General features: G+C 40.5%; 1 protein-coding gene across 2 annotated transcripts in view; it reads left to right on the top strand.

The window, feature by feature from the left end:
- The window catches only part of LOC120727874 (probable G-protein coupled receptor 158), a 79,249-nt gene that overhangs the window by 7,025 nt on the left and 52,106 nt on the right, over positions 1 to 20,118 (top strand). The window contains exon 2 of one of the 2 annotated variants that reach the window (XM_040022456.1): positions 1,014 to 1,119. In XM_040022456.1, the coding sequence (XP_039878390.1) occupies positions 1,014 to 1,119 (106 nt within the window). Of the gene's footprint in view, positions 1 to 1,013; positions 1,120 to 9,972; positions 10,138 to 20,118 lie in introns of those variants that run through there. The other variant, XM_040022457.1, reaches the window with a different exon arrangement.

Below are 20,118 nucleotides of genomic sequence, written 5' to 3'. Positions count from 1 at the left end.
ACTGCTGATATTTCCATTAGCCTAAACTACTGTGTTTAGTGTTAATGATTCTTAGTTAACTTCTTAAACATCAGTATGTTGTCATGGCAACTTTGCGATTCAGATTTATGCGCTTATTAGGCACAAACGTGCTTCAGCCGACTCATCGCATTAGTCATCGTGTTGCATTTGTTGACAGGAGAGAAGCCATGATCTTCTGGAACAAAAGTTGTTTGTCTTTGACTTGTCTGCGGCTCAACAAGCAGAAAATAAAGCGACAGGATTCAGTATTTGTAGTGAGCCGAGCTGATGAGGCACATGATGAGGCCCATCAGTCAAGGTGAAATGGCCTGACAGCCAGATTCTAGCTAAACTGCAGCGAGGCATATCAGGGCAACCTTCACAGTCAGCATCCTGCACAGGATTCCCAGCAACCCAAAAGGTCCACATAAATCTGTGAAAGTGTTCAACGCGCAACAAGAACAAAGAAACCGAATTCAGAAAATATGAAAGCTAGCGTTCTCAAATTGGAGGCAACAGGCAATGCAGTCTTGACACTAAAAGCGTTACTTTTTAATTTCTCAGTGTCTGGAAGGAAAAGTGGCACATTATGAATCTGACCCTGCTTCTTTTTCCTTACCTCTGTGTCTCTCTTCTTTTTCATTACTTACCTCCATCACTCTTAATTCTTCTCCCTTTCAATTTATTCCTATTCCTCCCGTTCGGCTACACCTCCCTTCTCCTGCTTGTTGAACCTTTAACCTCACTTCCCCCGAGCATTGCTCTTCCTTCCTGTTTTTAATTTTCTTCCCTTTCATTCTGACCTCACCTGCATCTGTGTACTCCACCTGCCTCCTTTCTGCTTGTTTTCATCTTCCCTCCTGTTCTGTTTCACTTTTCTTCCATTCCTGCTGAACACGTTTGATTCTTCAATTTCATTTGTTTCTTTTATTTACTCTTCTCAAAATTTCTACCTCCCTCTTTCCTTCTGCACTCTTGTCCTGACTCTTTCCCCGCTTCCTTCTCTCTGACAGGGGCGTTGTCCGCGTGGACGTGAACCTGCAGGATGTGGACATTGACCAGTGCTCCAACAGTGGCTGGTTCGGCGGGACCCATCGCTGTAATCTTACCAGCATGGAGGTGAGTCTGCTGCTACTTCTCTTATGCATTTTGTCATTCTGGTGTATTACCAAAGAAAGCAATTAATTTTGGAGTTACATTCACCTATTTGTTAATCTATTTGTTTCTCTAAGTACTTGCATTGAATTTGAATGCAACAGTTGAGTTATTTATTTATTTATAACTCAACGGTTCCATTTAATAATAGACCTGAATGAGCTGTTTCACAGAGCCTTCGCTGCCTTTCCTCTCATCGCAGGTTGCCTTTGATCATGTGTCCTCAGTATGAGCATCAGATAACTGACCAAAACCCAAAGAGTAATGTTCTCCATTCACTCAGCCACAGTTACTGTAAATGTGTGAAACTGTCTGTGAGGAGTGGTACAGAATGGATGTTTTATGCTGCTCTGTGCTGGCCCTCCTTTGAAACTTCTCTCGGACATGAGAAATATGAACAAGGCGACATGCACACTATATTTCTATTTATATATTTTAAAAAAGGCTTTTAACTGCAGTTTAATACCTCTCCATAAGTATAAGTATTGACATCATTCGATTATTCACCATGAGGCACAAACAAACTACATCAGAATGATGCAGAGGAAGGCTTGCACCACCCAAAAGATGCAGATAAGGCTGAAGGGAATGATACTTGGTTTTGCAGAAATTTGCTCACAACCATTCTCATGGCCGTCGTACAGCAATAAGTAAAAGGCTGATTTTACACACTACTATGTTCCTAATTGATCCCAAACATTTTGAGTACAGCACTTGCAAAAACACTGTCTTTGATGCACATCCCTTTTCACCCTTCTGCAGTAACAGGCTGATGGGGTATTGTTGTCACCCTGTCAGGTGGGTGGATAGTTGGCAGGCGGGCAATATGGACACCCAAGTTGTCAGTGTAAGAACTTGACAACAAAGGGATGCAGGACTTTCACATTGTCACCACAGGTGCATCTGCTAAAAATCCCAGACAAGTCCAAATCTGAGTAACCTCAGCATCAAGGTCATGGGTCAGAGGTCATGTTTTCTTAAAACCTTGACTGGGATAACTTGACAAGGAAGTCATCTAGGATTTTGAAATTGATATCATCGGTGTATCTACTAGGACAGCGGTTCCCAACCTTTTTTGTGCCACGGACCGGTTTATGCCCGACAATATTTTCATGGACCGGCCTTTGAGGTGTCGCGGATAAATACAACAAAATAAAACTAGTGCCGGTACCGAAAAAAGAAGATTTATTCATAACACACGTGAAAAGACCCAGGAAAACAGAGTAAACGATAAAAACGATAACAAAATAACGCTGAAAATCGATAAAAACCCTGAAAACCATACATTTCACACCTGAGCCTCAACTCTCGCGGCCCGGTACCAAACGACTCACGGACCGGTACCGGTCCGAGGCCCGGGGGTTGGGGACCGCTGTACTAGGAGGCTGAGGGATAAACAAACAAACAAAAATGAACCTCATGGTAGAAGCAAGATAAGGGGATAAGTGGAACAAAACTCATTAATTTACAAAGTAGCTTGTCGCCTACTGACTTAAGAGTTCTGCAGGACTGTCTGCGATGTGTGCGCCTTCTCCACACTCCACACATTTAAAGCATTCTCATCTGTGTGACCGGTGTGACAGAACCGGCGGCAGACATTCATCACATTTGTCTCTTTCTGAAGCGTCAGAAAGACAGAGAACGATGAAGTAGTTCTGTATTTGTGTCTGTCTGAGCGTCCGGGTGCGGCGTGCGCGTGAGCGGCCCGCCTCTGTAATTGCCATCTCGCTTGTGTTGGTGCCAACGTGTGATGCTTTGCAGGGAGCCTGTCTGACTCCAACATGGGAGAGTGACTGCTCGGGCGTGCATGGCATGTTGCTGCCCATATGATGTATAATGAATGCAGTGTAATGGATTGCAGCAAGATGAGATGAATTATTGACCATGCTCTTTGTTTGCGTGCGCTTCTCTCCCAACTCATCACCAGTCTGTCATGGAGCATTACAGCGGGTAGGTGGGGGGGATATACAGATGAGACAGATCTCTATGTTTGCATTCTTCTAATATTTTATATATTTTATATATGTTTTGTGGCTGTGACTTTAGGTTTGGCAGCCTTTTAATTGCCAAGGATAACAAGGCTAAGCTGTCCGAGTCTGATCACTGTCATCAAAATGCTTTGAATTACGCTAGGTGTGTGCCCTGTTTATATGTGCACATGTGGCTTTTGTGTGTGTTAAAATAAGTCACAGTGCCATTGCACACTTGTAAACTTTTACTTTTTTGCTCAGAGCATTTGCTTTCAAAATGCTGTCACTACAGTTGGACTTAAAACGTCATGGAGGGACAGTTTGAGACGGCCATCGAAGAGCTCACAGCTTCTATGATTAATTTCCTTCACACACTATATTTTTGGCCGAGCGGCAGCCAGTGATTCAGTGCCATCTTGAATCCGCAGTGCTGTTTTTCTCTTGTTGTTTGAAATGTAATGAGGAGCTTAGACAGCAGAAATTAAGACACTGGCAAACAGCACAGAGTTAAAACTTCATATTGCAAATGTTTAGAGAGAGCAAATATTGACCAAGAAACAATATCATCAATCTTGTCCACGGATGATTTCATAGAGTAATGAAATCCACAATTGGAACAGACTTTTCTTACAGCATTTATTTAGACACACTACAGCTGATTGCTCTCTGAGAACTTTAAAAAGGAGGGCAGTGTGGAGCCAATGAGTCTAGCATAAATTACACTATATTGTCACAAGTATTCACTCACCCATCCAAACCACTGAATTCATGCATTCGATCACTTCCATGGCCACAGGTGTATAAAATCCAGCACCTAGACATGCAGACTGCTTCTACAAACATTTGTGAAAGAATGGGTCGCTCTCAGGAGCTCAGTGAATTCCAGCTTGGTACAGTGATAGGACGCAACCTGTGCACCAAGTCCAGTCGTGAAATATCCTCACTACTAAATATTCCACAGTCAACTGTTAGTGTTGGTATAACAAAGTAAAGCTGACTGGAAACAACAGCAACTCAGCTGCGAAGTGGCAGCCCATGGAAAAATCACAGAGCGGTGGCTAGGACTGCTAACACACATAGAGGTTGCCAACTTTCTGCAGAGTCAATCGTGACAGACCTCCAGACTTCACGCGGCCTTCAGTTTAGCTCAAAAACAGTGTGTAGAGAGCTTCATGGAATAGGTTTCCATGGCCAAGCAGCCACATCCAAGTTTTACATCATCAAGCACAATGCAAATGTTGGATGCAGTGATGTAAAGCACTCTACCACTGGACCCTAGAGCAGTGGTTATGCTTCTCTGGCAATCTGATGGACAAGTGCAGTGTGGCGGTTGCCAGGAGAAAGGTACGGTCTGACTGCGTTGTGCCAAGTATAAAGCTTGGTGGAGTGGGGCTTATTGTGTGGGGTTGATTTTTAGGAGCTGGGCTCACCCCTTAGTTCTAGTCAAAGGAACTCTTAATGCTTCAAACTAAGACATTTTGGACAATTTCATGTTCCCAGCTTTGTGGAAACAGTTTGGGGATGGCCCCTTCCTCTCCCAACATGGCTGCGCACCAGTGCACATTGCAAGGTCCATAAAGACATGGATGAGCAGGTTTTGTCTAGAAGATCATGACTGGCCTGCACAGAGTCCTGATCAGTGTCTGACCTCAAATGTACGTCTGGAAGAATAGTCAAACATTTCCATAAACACACTCCTAAACCTCGTGCCTTCCCAGAACAGTTTCAGGTGTTATAACCACACACGCTATGGATTAAGAATCGGATGTCACTCATATGCGTGTGAAGGCAATATAGTGTATCTGGTACAACAAATCTTGACTCTTGCCCACTTTTATCTGCATATTCAGAGAGAAACTAATATTTAATCTGCACGCTATAAGCTTAGCATTTTAGCATGCCTCTATAGCATTTTGTAGATATTTCTTAATGTATCTTTGATGTAGAAATGCTCAGTGGCATTTTGATTTCCCCTGAAGGTGTTCGATGCACAGACTGTCAGATAAATAAAGATAGCTGAGGATAAATAAAGAGACGTGAGAACCATGTGAAACTGTGATATAGAGCTGTCATGGTAGCAAAGGAAAGGGACTCTGCAGTAAATATAACCCAAAGGCACGCTGTTAGCTGGTCCTTAAACGCTACTGAGCACTTAGGGAATATAAGTTGCTTGTCTTTGACTTAATACTCTGCGAGGCAGCACATGACTACAAACAGTGCATTTGTGTCTATTTCATAGCAATTTCTTACGGTTTTCAATTTCCAACGCGACATGTCCAGTTTCTTGTTTCACTCTCACCCCTGCCCTTTTCTTTCTTTCTCAGTGTCTCGTTCATTTCATTTCTTCATTTCATTCTTTTCTCCTGCCTGATGTAATTAATTGCTTATTGCCGAGCACAATTCAGCCAGCCCATTACTCCTATTTGGGTGTAGTTCTTTGGGGACTTTACCTCAATTTTCTTGCTCAAATCAAAGCCCGAAAAGAGTGCAGGCTTAAGCCTTAACAAAAACGATCTGGCTGCTAATATAGTGTCTGAGCAGCTATACCACAATCACAATAAGGACCAAGCGAGGGGAAAGTGCTTCTTTGTCCCAGTGTCCCTATTAAACAACAGTTCATTTCTAAATCCTGCTAAATACATTTTTGTGGGAAATGGGCTGTGGAAAGTTGATGTGAGGCTCATTGCTTTCCCCCATCCAGTACAAACATACCCCGAGGCTTTGTCTCACAGTGAAACCATAATAATGAAACAGTCTCTTGTAATGTGATGGAGCGTCGTGTCTCCTCCAGAATGTTTGGAAAGTAATAGCACAACACCCACTTTCTCACTGTTGCTGTGATGTAATGGTTCAGTCAGTTTGTAGATGATCAACTTTTATGTTAACACTGCAGCTTTTCCTCCTCTCTTTGTTTTGCATACCGGAGAAAAAGCCTTTTCAGTGGAATGCCTTTTTCTTGTTTAGAGGCAGTTTTGCAAAACAGGATTGGACGGGTTTATTGTCTGTAATGTATCCAAATGGTATATCTAATAAACTGAGCTTGATTGGTTTTTTATGAACTCTATCGCCAAATTGCAATTCTGAGAACCATTTTGGCACTTTTTAAGTTTTTTTCCCCTTTTTGCTTGCCGTAGTACTACTTTATCTTCCAACAATAGAATTAACTTTGAGTAGCCCCTAGAATTAGGAGGTGGTTATCAGTTGGATTATCTGACCTTTGCTACTGCAGCTTTGAACTTCATCTGAGTTGCAAATTGTAAAATGTTATGCCATGATGCATCATTTGGACTGTAATTATCACCAGCCAAGCTGTAAAAAGTATTCATGTTAGCCTACGAGTTGCAATTGGTGCAGTGGTAAACTGTGTCACCTCGCTGCAAGAAGGTTCCTGGTTTGAACCCCACTCTTTCTGTGTGTTACATATAAAATATAAAAACTAACACGTGATTAATTGGTGATTCTAAATTTGCTTGTGGATATGAGCAGAGATGGGCAGTAACGCGTTACTGTAATCCGATTACTTTTTTCAAGTAACGAGTAAAGTAAGGGATTACTATTGCAAAAACGGTAATTAGATTACCGTTACTTTCCCGTAGGAACGCTGCGTTACTGCGTTACTAAAACCGTGATTTTTTTTGCGAGAATGTCTCACGACAGTGACGTAAGCAAGTGCGACGTTCGTGGCAACAGCTGTGTGCAGATCAACAATGGATCATATATCGATTGTGGGGGAGAGTATGAGCGTGCAGCGTTTAAAGCGTGGAAGTACTGACCTTATTTTGAGTTTGATCCCATAAAAAGTGACAAAAACATTAGCGTCCATCGTGCGTGGGAAGAAAACTTCTTTTTACAGCGAAAAAACCCCTAAACTTCCAAGCAAGCACCGACTGCGCTATGACGTAATGAGAAATTTACAGAGAAACTCGCGGATTCTTACACTGACCGCTGTGGCACACCTGCACCAGGGTAAACCTCCGCCTACCCCACTCCTGCTTTACAGGTGAAAATAGAGCAACAGGACCGCTGAGTCTTTGACTTTTATTTATTTTCTGCTGTGTTTTACTTGTATCTATTTGAAAGACTGAGTGTAAACACACACAAAAAAATATTTTATGTGCTGGAATGTGCAGAAAATAGGTTTAAATGTTAAACTAATTTATTCAAGTCAGAGAATGTTGCATATAATTAAATTTTTGCTTGATGCATAAAGTTAAAAGATTAAAACTAATAAAACAAGTTAAAAAAAGAGACTTTTCCATTTGATTACATTTTGTATGATGGATTACGTAGAAAAAGTAGAATTGGACTGAAAGATCTATCGCTTTATCACCTCTTCAGGTTGTAAATCGTGTTTTTAAAAAGTAACTAAGTAATTAATTACTTTTGAAAATAAGTAATCAGTAAAGTAACGGGATTACTTTTTTGGGGAAGTAATCAGTAATTAGTTACTGATTACTTGTTTCAAGTAACTTGACCAACACTGGATATGAGGTAGATAAAATGCTTTAAATGATTAATTATTAAAGTGTTCTGATTCTGATTTAAGCACACGAAAAAGTGCTATTTGAATATACTGTTTTAAAAAAAGAGTGCCCCAGTCACCGAGGCCTAAAGACCAGTCAGTAATGGCAGGTCGCTCAGCAAAAATGTATATTTTGTGTGTGGTTGCTAGAAGCTCCTGGGTGAAACTGACTGTAAAGCAGTGTATGGTGTTGCACTAAAAACCTTCCTGTTCCGTGTTACCTGTTCAAAAATTTCAGTTGGAGTGAAAAACTCTATATGACTAAAATTCTAATCATATACAGTTTTATATTATTTCCACTACTAAAAACCTGCCTTAAAAGACAGACATATTTATATTAATTTATCATCTTATTCTTCTGATGTTCATTAGATTGCTGCATTTAGTTAGATGACAAAAATGACTGTTAATAAACATCAAATTTATAACAAAAACATATTTATTGTTCTTCTTCTTTGCAAGCTGCATACTCAATGTATAAGACAAAGTAATCCATTGTAGGCACTATTAGCACCACCGTCTAAAGAAGGCTTATTAACTGCTTAATTACATGATAAATATATATGTATATAGGTACAGTTATCCTAAATTGTCCCTGCACTAAAACTACTTAACTAAAAAATATTTACAAGCAAGTTGCACATAAGGTACATGTAATATCAACAAAATACACATGTACCATATACGTAATGCTGGTGTTCATTTTCAGATCAGCTACTACACACAGTATATATGATTCGTAAGGATTTGAGTGTTATAATTATTTTTTTAAAAAGCAAACACAAAAGCTTTATAGGTGTTGACCATCCTGGTGCCGTTGGCCGTTTAAATTGGGGCGATCGTGGCTCAAGAGTTGGGAGTTCGCCTTGTAATCGGAAGGTTGCCGGTTTGAGCCCCGGCTTGGACAGTCTCGGTCGTTGTGTCCTTGGGCAAGACACTTCACCCGTTGCCTACTGGTGGTGGTCAGAGGGCCCGGTGGCGCCAGTGTCCGGCAGCCTCGCCTCTGTCAGTGCGCCCCAGGGTGGCTGTGGCTACAATGTAGCTGCCATCACCAGTGTGTGAATGGGTGGATGACTGGATATGTAAAGCTCTTTGGGGTCCTTAGGGACTAGTAAAGCGCTATATAAATGCAGGCCATTTACCATTTAAATTGAAAGTTTAGCCAGATTGAGGAGGAGTAAAGGAACAGATATACTTACATATGCTACGATACTTATAGTAAAGAGATGCATTTAACCATTGATTCTAAAACAGTAACATGGCCTTTAATTTAAGTATGTCTTAAAAAACAAAGTGCATGTTGTAATAATTCTATTGCTGTTGTTTATAATAGCAGCATCATATTTTGTACTTTAAACGTATTTATATTGTATTTTTAAGTCATTATTATTATATTTCCAATAATCAAAATATGTAAAAATGCCAAACAATATACTCAAAACAAGATTGTAAGTGTACATTAACTCACCAATGAATTATTTATCCTTATGGCAACTTTTTGCTGGCAGTCATAATTTTCTTTCCTTTACATAGTTAAGCTTTGTTCTTCCCCTCCTTCTCTTTGGTCTCTTTCCTGGTCTGCCCAGATACAGCAGCTGAGGAGGAAGGTAGGATGTGTCACCATGAACCAAATACAAGACTTCATGCATTATGGATAGTCAGTCGTAGGGGAAGCATCTTACATAAGGAGCCACTGCTTATATAATTAGATGAAGACTAGAGGATGATTAGTGTGGGTGATTTGTGACTGGATGCAGATAAGTAGGTTTATGTATTTTGTTTTGTGTGTACTATTTTTTAATCTAAGTCGATGTTAATGTGTGTGCGGGATGTTTGCATTTCTGCCTGTCGGTGTGTGCGTTTTCTCTGCCCATCCTGTGAATTGTGCCACTGGAGATAAGGCGCTTCAAAGGCAGAGCTCTACTAATGAGTGTAAACTGCTGTGACAGCCAAAGAGGGTTACCCCCTCTGTCTCTCTTCTGGCTTTCTCTCCTCAATCAGCCATGCTTCCTCCTCTCCCTTTCTTCCTCTTTTCCACACTCTCTCCTTCCGTGGCTTTTCACTTTCTCCCAAATTTCTCTATTACACCCCACTCATCTGCCGTGTAGCCCACTCTTGTTTCCATTTTGCTTACTCTAACAGCCGTACCGCTTATCCATGTCTCCCTTTTCTTGCCAATTTCTCAGAGGAGGGCAAAAAGACAGGCTAAAAAAAACCTGCAAAAAAAACATGTGATTCGCTTGCTTTTGTTAGCCCTGCACATGAAATAACTGTATGAAGTGGCCAACTGAATTCACCATTCTTCATCCGCTGCTTTAAATGCTGTGGCAATTGTTGAAACTTCTTCTAGTACTCACACTTACTCTCTGCAGACCCTAATTTGTGGGTTTACCTCCAGGGAGCGACATGGAAATCACCATTCTCAGCAACCTTGCTGGACAGAGGAGCACCATTATTTCTGGCTGCAGCTCAGCTACCTTTTATAATGAGGTTTGAGTCCTTCTGTTCTTAAAAAAATTAATTACCTGTACACATGTGGCCATTCTGCAATACAATCAGACCATATGGGGTGAGAAAAAAGGGACATGAACATAAATGTTTGCTTTTGCCTCACTGTGTGGAATTTGGTGTCCTTATCAACCCCGGCACATTGCTGCGGAAGAAGAGGATTTAAGCTTCACAAGTCTTAAACTCAGTATAAATACTGTATGTAAGGAAAAGGATACCCAGCTAAATGGGAAACGGCAACAGCCTGCGCAGATGTTACCACTGAAGGATGTTCAGGTGTAAAGATTATGCAAATTTTTCTACAATACGAAGTACTTTATTTGTCAGAAAAAGAAGACGCCTGACTGCCTTTTACCTGCTTTAACAGTAGTAGTTGAAAAAAAGGGTGATTCTGGGAGCAGAAAAGAGAAAATGTAACCTGCTCTGCTCAGTCTTTTCCTGTTTCGCAGTCCTTTTTCTGTTTTGTTCAGCCAGAGGCTCTTCATCTCTCCCCAGGGAAGTGTGAAGCTCCACAGCCTAAGTTGTGATGAAGTGTTTGAAGACTTAGTGCATCTGTACACCATTCGGCAATCCATGCACGTGTTTACATTTATTTCATTTTGCTTTTTTCATCATCAAAGAGACCATAAGGAGTAAAATTCAAAGCTGCATTAAGGAAGTTCAAGCTAAGGTAAATAATTCCTCAATTTAATGAAGCAAGCTTTGCTGTGGAGCTAAGCTAAATTTTGCTTTATAGTAGAAAATCTTTTTCCTCCTGCAGAGCCCTGAAGGCAATGTAATAAGCATAAATTCACATTAATGGACTGAACCATATCATCACAGAGTATTGCCACTTTGGGTGATCCTATAAACATTCATGACTGTGTAAAGTTAACGGTTTCTTTCCAAATGAGCCCTCTCATACAGTAGAGACGTATCTTATTGAATTAGGTATGTTATATAGCATCGATGGCTGTGTCTGACTGACACAGTCCAGATTACCAAATGCATGATTTGAAGAAAATATTACAGCGGGAAACAAACTTTAGAAGAAGCTTTGATGAAAAATGATCAGCAGCTTTTATTAAATTCAACAGAACTAGCTTGCTGAGATGAGATGATGAGATGGCAGGGAAGAAAAACCCTCTTCTAACAGGAAGAGAGCTCCAGCAGAAGCTGGCTCAGGGAGGGGCAGCCATCTTTAAATTAACCCCAACTTCAACTTATTAGTGGGCGAATGTAAAAAAAAAAAAGATTGAAAAGGAAAATAGTGATTCCACAAACAACAAACAGGACAAAATCTAAACTACAGGAGAGAATAGATGAAAGTTAATCCACTGCAGAGTTAAAAGAGGGTTGTGAAAGAGAAGTGCTTATTGCATTATGGGAAGTTCTCCAGCAGCCTGAGCCTATAGCAACATAACTAAGGGAAGATTCAAGGTCACCAATAAAAAGCTTTACAATTTAACATTTCAGTGAAAATAATATGGAGCACAGAGACAAGTATGTCATTTTACAGATGTCAGAAAGTAACAGGCATGCCAGCTCAATACAAAGTTTTAATAAGTAGCTGTTGCTGCTCTGTGCAGTTAACAGGATTTACAGTATTTGACTTCACAAAAGCTTAACAGTAAAATTATTCTTTTCTGTAATCATGTGTCCCAAGAGACATGTTACTGATCTGAACAGAAATCAACTTCATAAATAGAGAACATAAATGGTAAATGGTAAATGGCCTGTATTTATACAGCGCTTTACTAGTCCCTAAGGACCCCAAAGCGCTTTACATATCCAGTCATCCACCCATTCACACACACATTCACACACTGGATGTGTGTGAATGTGTGTGTGAATGGGTGGATGACTGGATATAAAAAAATGTGATATGTAATAGGCTGTAATTCTTCAGCTTCAGCTTCCTCGTAACGCTAATGCAGTAGCTAATTGTTAGTTAATAACAAACTGCTGTGTTTTTATAGATGCCATAGATGCCAGTGTGAGTATCAGTCTTCTCTCTTTATTTTAATTTCAGTAAATGTAACAGCTGTTCAATATTCACTACAAGACGTTGTGCTCAGCTCATTTCATGTTAATTGAAGTAAATGAAGAGACTAAACATTACAAATGTGGGACCAGAAGTTTTTTTACAAAAGGAAAAGGTTTTATGAAGTTGGACTGAGAACTGAGAATCCAGTGTTTCTGGACTTTAGCACTGAATCCAGGAAGTCGTAAAGAGATGCTTTGCAGACGTCATGCGTCATCGTTCTATAACTGGTTATTTTTTTCTTTTTTCCAATTCTGTAAAACAAACAAACAAACATTTACTGTCATATTATTTTTGCTTGACAGCTATGCAAGTGGGAGCTGTGTGAGTTCAGGACCCAGGGTCTATCAGTTGCAGTAGCATATGTCTTAAAGGGACAATCAGTTGTTTTGTGAATTTATTTAATAGAAAAAAAGGAAAACTGTTTGCTTCGCCAGTTTGTGTAAGCCACCATGCCACCTTGAATACAGTGGTTGAGATGTTGTCTGTGGCTATATACGTCCTACACCAAAGGCGGAGGAGACGAGAACTCGGAGACGTTTGCCTGCCGTAGAGACAATTCATGTGTGCACCCTCAGACTCAAGATATGAAGGATCATACCTATGTTTTGTCATCTGAGAAATGATCCCCTTCATCAAAGAAGATTCCCAATATTGTTGCAGTTACTTGTTATCAGCAGAGTAGACATACCACCCTCCCATCTCCCGACAGCTGGCGACAAGCCAGCTAAACAACAACAACAGCTGGTTATAAGTTAATGTTATGACAGCTAGTGTCAGCTCGAGTGTCTTAAAAATGACACTTTCCCTCTGATAAACAGTTTTAATACTTAATCACGCTGTATGAGAGTTTATTCACTAAGCGTCAGTGCACAGAGTTCAGAACCACTTTAGAGAAAGTTTCACTAACACCGTGGATACATATTGTACTGAGGTAAACAGTGACCTTTCAACCCACACTCACTACAGGGGCAAGAGTTGTTTGTCCTCCAGCAGCCACCGTAGCTAGGAATTTGCACTTGAATTGGGAAGGATGCTGACATCTAGTGGGGAAAATTTACATACTGTAACTTTGTGTTTTTTGCCTTATTCTAAGATTTCGGCATACATTTTGCAGTGTATTAGTCCTATTCATATAGATTTTAGTGGGCTTGATGTTGTTCTCCTATATTTAGAATTTTCAAGGCTTGTTTTGTAGTGTGTTTGAAACTTGAAATAAACTCTGTAGCAGATCTTTGTAGCTCTTTAATACCAGTTTTCCCTCCATATTATTATTACACATTCATCTTAAATAATTTTCTTTAATCCTTAATTAGGTTGATGATGCGTGGTGTGATGTGAGTAGGGATGGTGAAGACACAAATGCTTATAGGAATAAGAAGAGGATGAGAAGGGGAGAGAGGAATTAAGAATGACAGCAGAGAGGGACAGTCGTCAGGGAGGATATATCCTCCACAGAGAAACACCATTCACTCTCTAATCTGCTGCCCGCAGCTCGGCGGCTGCCACGGCAAAACTCAAGAGCCTGTCAAGTCGGCAACAGCAGTTGGATCTTAATTGAGTGAGGCCTCCCAGACGAGCCCATGTGGGGAGCTGGAGACCACCCACCCAGATGTCTGTGCGGGAAAACATGAGGGTTCATCTCATAAGTCTTAAAATGCCAAGCGAGACTTTCGTTCCATTCCTGATACATTTCCTAAGGCTGCTCAGAAAATCTGTGGTGACATTGTGAATTTCTTGCTCTTAATATAGATCACAGCCCTTAAATTCTGAATTTACAGACCTATCGTTTCTGTCCCTCTTAATGTTCTTTAAGTGTCACTCAGCTCAGTCCTCCCGGTGACACTCTCCACAGTCATAGCACTGTCTGTAACAGCAACAAGCCACCAATCAATAACTGGCTATATATCTCAGTTTTTGCCTCTGAAATTGGTGGAGAAATTCCAGACAGGCTTAAGTCCAAGGTCTCCTCTCCTCAGACATCCAGTATTTCAGTAGCTGGTAGTCTTGTGAAACAACAGCAGGCAGCTTCTCTGCCCAGGGGACAGAGTGATTGTAATGCTTTTAGGGTTTAATGCTTTCAGGGTATTTATAGATCTCTGAGGGACGCTGAGTGCTCTCTCTCTGTCTCTTTCTCTCTGCCTCTTTTCCTCTCTTGCCAACTCCCATCTTGGTGTCGTGTTCACAGCTTTTTATCAAATTGCACAGTGAGAAATGTGAAACAGGTACCACAGGCTGCAGTCCAAACATGGGGGGCCTGTATGTGAAAGTGACAGATAACTTATTCTCAGGTTTCAGTACTTCAGCAAGGAAAAAAACTGTATTCACCTCCGTGTTGTATGTTTTGCATTTGATACCTAGTCTATTGTGTGATAACGTCGTGTGGTATTTTTCTCAGGTTGGCACTACGACTTGTGGTTTTGTTTGTTGGAAAGAGTGGCATGCACTGTACTCACCAGGTGATAGTGGGTTGTTATGAATGTAACAGTATTTTCTGAGTTTGGACATTCGTCTCACAAACATTTTTAAAGCAAAAGCAACCTTAACGTGTATTTTTGTGGTACACCATGACTTAGAAGACTAAGATTTAAACATTAGTTAGTTTCCTGGAATTAAAGACGACAGATTTGCTGTTATCGAATGACAGCTGCAGGCACAGTTTCCCTTCCTAGGGCCCTGTTTTTGTCCTCATGTAAGGCCAGCATTATGCAATCAATTCTCATCTGACTTTTTTCTACCCATACCTTTGAATCACCCCTCTATGTTAACAATTTGTATGAGGATTTATATGTTTGGGACAGGTAGAGGACAACATCTTTACCTATCTAGCTAGCTGTTAAGTGTTGCAATATCTGCAAAAACACGAAGAAGGCTGGATGGGAGAGATGTTACTGTACAGCTGGTGAAGACTGCCACATTAGCATTTTTTGGTAGTTACTGGGAAAAATACATTAACTGATCAAAGAAAATGCTGCTGCTCTGTTTGATTCTAGTGATTAGAGCTTGCCAAAAACTGGTTCAGAAAGTTAAATTGAATTCAGTTTTATTTATATAACACCAAATCACAACAGCAGACACTTCAAGGCACTTTATATTATAAGATAAAGACCCTACAATAACACAGAGAAAATCCCAACAGCCAGACGACCACCTACGAGCAAGCATTTGGTGACCGTGGGAAGGAAAAACTCCCTTTTAACAGGAAGAAACCTTCAGTAGAACCAGGCTCAGGGAGGGGCGGGGCCATCTGCTGCGACGGGCTTTTGGGTGAGGGTAAGGAAACAGGACGAAAAGGAATTAGTCCCCATAGACTCATAAACGTCCAAATTCATGATAAAATCAACATGTTTACAGATTAGCACACAAAAACAAAGAATAAAAACATTGTTATTTTTCCATCCATCAATCCATTTTTCTCCGCTTATTAAATTCTGGGTCGTGGTCGGGCTGCAGCCTGTCACAGGTGTCATGGGGCGAGAGGTGGGGTATAAACTCTACACATAGAGACACTGACACTCACATTCACAGCTCTGGCTAATTTAGAATTACTGTTTAACCTAACCTGCATGTCTTTAACTGTGGGAGGAAGAGCACCTGTGGAGAGCTCACACAGGCAGAGAGAGAACATGCAAACTCCACACTGAAAGGACCCTCAGACCTTCTCACTGCATCCCATCAGTTGTTGTTGTTTTTTATTATTATTATTATTATTATTATTTTGTTCCAGTAGAAAATTGCAAATAATCACATAAATCCACTAAAGTGAAAATGATGCATCACTGTAGTTGAACTACATGTCGTGTGAAAATAAAGTACTTTGCCTGTAATAGAATTTTCACAGTAGATTTTTCTGTTATTTTTTTGGAGCTTGCCAACATTGTGATAATCACACTGAACTCAGATGTTTGGCAGCTCGCTCAGGAATGCAAACAGATGTCATTATGTTGCACACGCACGAAAAATGAAGAACATCTGCAAGCAGGCTTGATGTACTGAATGTTAGGATGTTAGATGTGGCTAATGGTTAGCACCGTCACCTCCCAGTTAGAAGGTCCTGGGTTTGAATCTAGTCCCAGTGTCTTCGTCATTTGTCTCTGGGTACTCTTGTTTCTTCACACAGTCCAAAGACATGGATGGGGTTATGAGGCTACTTGGTGATTCTACATTGCTTGTATGTGTGAACGGTTGTCATTCTCTGTGTGTTAGACTATCAGCCTGTTCAGTGCCCTGGATGTCACCCTCACCCTGTAAACCTGTATTGGATCAGAAAAAGACGAATGGATACAGTCTTATTAGAGCGGTGGCATGAGAAGTATATTTCTTGAAAAACTGACCGAGCTCAAATATTCAAAGGGTTCTTTTTCCAAAGCCTATGTTAGCAATAGTTCATTTGTAGTGTAAAATAGTTTGTCGTAATTTATATTTGAGCAGCTCACATTGATCTGAGAAAATCCAAAGATCAGGTGTTTCCACATGATAAATAAAGCTTTTGGGCTTTCTGTGATTGGCAATGCAACCTTGAATTTAAGCCAAGTTTTCCAGGAAAATATTAAGGTCAAATTGAGCCCCCCACTTTCGACACACACACACACACACACACACACACACACATTTTGCCGAAAGTAAGATGCAATTATAAAATACTTTCTCACTTTGAGCACGCAGTCTGATCAAGGTAATCCATCAAAGTGAGACACGTCAAGCGACCATTTCACAGCCCTTTAATAGTGGCTGAGAAAAAAAAAAAGGCAGGCTGGCCTTGGCCCCATTAAATTCTCTGGCTTTAGCTGTGTGTGTGTGTGTGTGTGTGCATGGGGGTATATAATTTTGCAGGAGCAGCTCTGGTGATGGGAGACATATGGAGCTGTGTGCTTGTGAGGCAGTTTAGAAGTCCTTGGTGACATTAATCTAGTTTTGATGGTCCATGTCAATCTTCTGCACGACATGCGTGTTTTCTGTATTATAGTCCTGGGAACTAGTTCTGAGAGATTTATGGGCAAATGCACAGAACCCCTGAAGTCCCGTAGAGTGATTTTGTTCAATCTTCTGTGCACGGGATAATAACTGCGGCAGGTTGTTCCACTTGTGAAATTTTAAATTCACCCATCGAACATTTCAAACGTTGCTTTTTCTTCTCACAAAACCTATACCTTTCATACAAGGCCTAAACATGTGCAATTAACATATTTTACAGGCTTGTTTGCTGTGTCTTACAATCCACTGGGGAACCAGAGACGGCTTCTGCTGTGAAAGCACAGTCGAATTTAATAAATGCAACGATTTGGATGCTGGGAGCCCAATAAAGATCTAAAAAAAAAGCATCATATTTCATCCTTGCCTACCTCAGTGTCCCGGGGTATATGTTATCTTAATGAGTCTTCAATTCCTTTGGAGTAAGCAAAAAAAGAAGAAGAAGTTCATAATACATGCCTAGTCTGCTTCTGTGGCTGATATCCATCCATCCAAACATTTTGGCCATGATCCAGATTAATTCCTTTTTGGAGGAATAAAAAAAGTGCCTCTTCCTGTGTTTTGCAGACTTTAATTCCACAGGTATGCTTATCTCCTGAGAGAGAAGACAGGCAAATAAATGCTCACAGATTTACTCCAGCAGTAGATGAACTGTAGCTTGCTCTGCCTCAGTTTGCAGTTTTAATACGTGCTGGGCTCCCATTGCTGTTGTGTATGGAAAACCTGATAAAACAAAGGAAGGGGTTTGCATGCAAATGGCATATTTTGAGAAAGCACCCTAATACTGTTGAAGGATTTAGTCACTCAAGCGGCAACAACACAATTGCTGGGACATTTGAAGTTAGAAACCCCCAGACCATGAAAGATGATTCATCTACCCACGGGGATGTAGAGAAGTCAAACACCTTTAATGCTACGTGTGTGTGTGTGTGTGTGTGTGTGTGTGTGTGTGCGTGCCCAGGCTTTCTTTGCACCATGTGTTTGCCACTAAATTTACTTTATTTCCATAGATATAGTGAATCAGCTTTGCCACTTTTAGAGAGAGAATGAGACACTATCCTCTATTGCAAACCTATTTTTAGCTCGAGCAGTATGGCACGAGGGGTGACAGCGCTGGCCAGTTGGTTGTTTGCTCCACCACGTTGGTCCAAACTGAAATGTCTCAGCAGCACCGGATGCATTGCCATGAACATTTTAACAGGCACTCATGATCCACACAGAATGAATCATTTCAGCATGACCATAAAAGGATTTGACAAACATAAATTGTGCAACTGAAATCACATTCATTTAGTCAACAATAGCACTGTTACGTCTTACAAAACAGTAACGCAAGTAAAATGTGTAATATGTATTACACTATGCTACGAATATTTTACTAGATACTTTGTGCATCTTGCTTGTTGAGCTGTTATGCTGAAAATATTTTGAGCATAAACACTTAAAATCTTTAGATTGCTGAAATATCTGAAGATGATTTCTATCAAAATGAGATGTGTCTTTGGTGGGATGTGTTTAGTTTTATTTATTTATTGTCTACATCTGCATCTCATTACCCTCCTGTACCCAATTCCTGATTGCCTTCATGTGTACCATCAGCCTTGTCTGCATTTCAGTTTTTGTCAGATCGTCTGCTTTTGCCTTGTGGAAATCAACATTATATTCTTGGACTACCTTTTGTTTGCTGCCTTCTTTGGACAGGAACTACCAGTTTATGACCTCAAGGCGCTTTTATATTGTAAGGTGAAGACAAGAGCAACAATCAAATGACCACATCTGAGCAAGCACTTAGCAACAGTGGGAAGGAAAAACTCCAACTTTAAACTCTTTTAACAACTTTTAAGGGAAAGAAAAATGAAGAACCAGGCTCAGGGAGGGGCAGCCATCTGCTGCGACTGGTTGGGGATGATGGTAAGAAGACAGGACAAAAGAAACTCTGTACAAGAGAGATGGAAATTAATAACTAATGATAAGATGCAGAGTGGTGTATAAACACATAGTGAGTGAAAAAGGGGAGTGAACAAGAAACACAGCATCTTGGGAAACTCCCAGCAGTCTAGGCCTATTGCAGTGTTACAAAGGGAGGATTCAGGGTCAGGCTCTTCTACAGACGAGCAGCCTGAAAGCTGAAGGCTCTGCCTCTCATTCTACTTTTAAATATTTCAGGAACCACAAGTAAACCAGGATTCTGAGAGCGAAGGGCTCATTTGGAATGATATGGGATTATGACATCTTTAAGATAAAATGTTGTCCCTTTGAATCCTGAATCTGCATTTGGATCCTGTAACCTTGAATTTCATGACATAAACAGACTGACAGATATACATGATAAACATGGAAACAGTGTCATGAATTACTGTACCATACTATGGTCTAAAACTGCTGAAGGATTCTGATGCCATGAACATTTCTTTTGCACTCATCTCTTTTCCTTCCCCATGCGTTTATATGCCACATTTTATTTTGTTAACTTTTGTCTACTTTTGTCTCTGTTTGTGTTTTGTCCTGTTTGTTGTTTACTTGTCTCTCTGTGATCCTTTGCTCTCACTCACCAAGCAGATGGCTAGTTCCTGTTAAAAGAGAGGTCTTCTCACAAGCACCTGCTTGTAACGAATCATCAGATTCTTCACTGCAGGATCTTTACTTAACTATATGAAATGAGATGACTGTTGTTAACCAGCGTTATATATGTAAAAAAACAAAAAAACCAAAAAAAAAACGTAACATGTATATGATACAAGTTGTGATGAAATAAAAATAAAGATGGTAGAAAAGTTTGAGAGGGAAAAGAAAAAGGACTGAAAACACATAACATGCTACCAGGACATTTGTACATGGCACAAATGTCCTTGGTTTCCATCACTAAACCCAAAATAACTTGTAAGTATACCCATCTGGCACAGTTCACATTTTGAAGCAGTACCTGCAAAGTTCTATCAGTCACTCAGTCTGTAGCTCATAGGAGAAAT

Source organism: Simochromis diagramma, unplaced genomic scaffold (genome assembly GCF_900408965.1).
Source record: "Simochromis diagramma unplaced genomic scaffold, fSimDia1.1 OVJJ01000205.1, whole genome shotgun sequence".
NCBI classification, from domain to species: domain Eukaryota; kingdom Metazoa; phylum Chordata; class Actinopteri; order Cichliformes; family Cichlidae; genus Simochromis; species Simochromis diagramma.
This window is presented reverse-complemented; position numbering and strand designations above follow the sequence as displayed.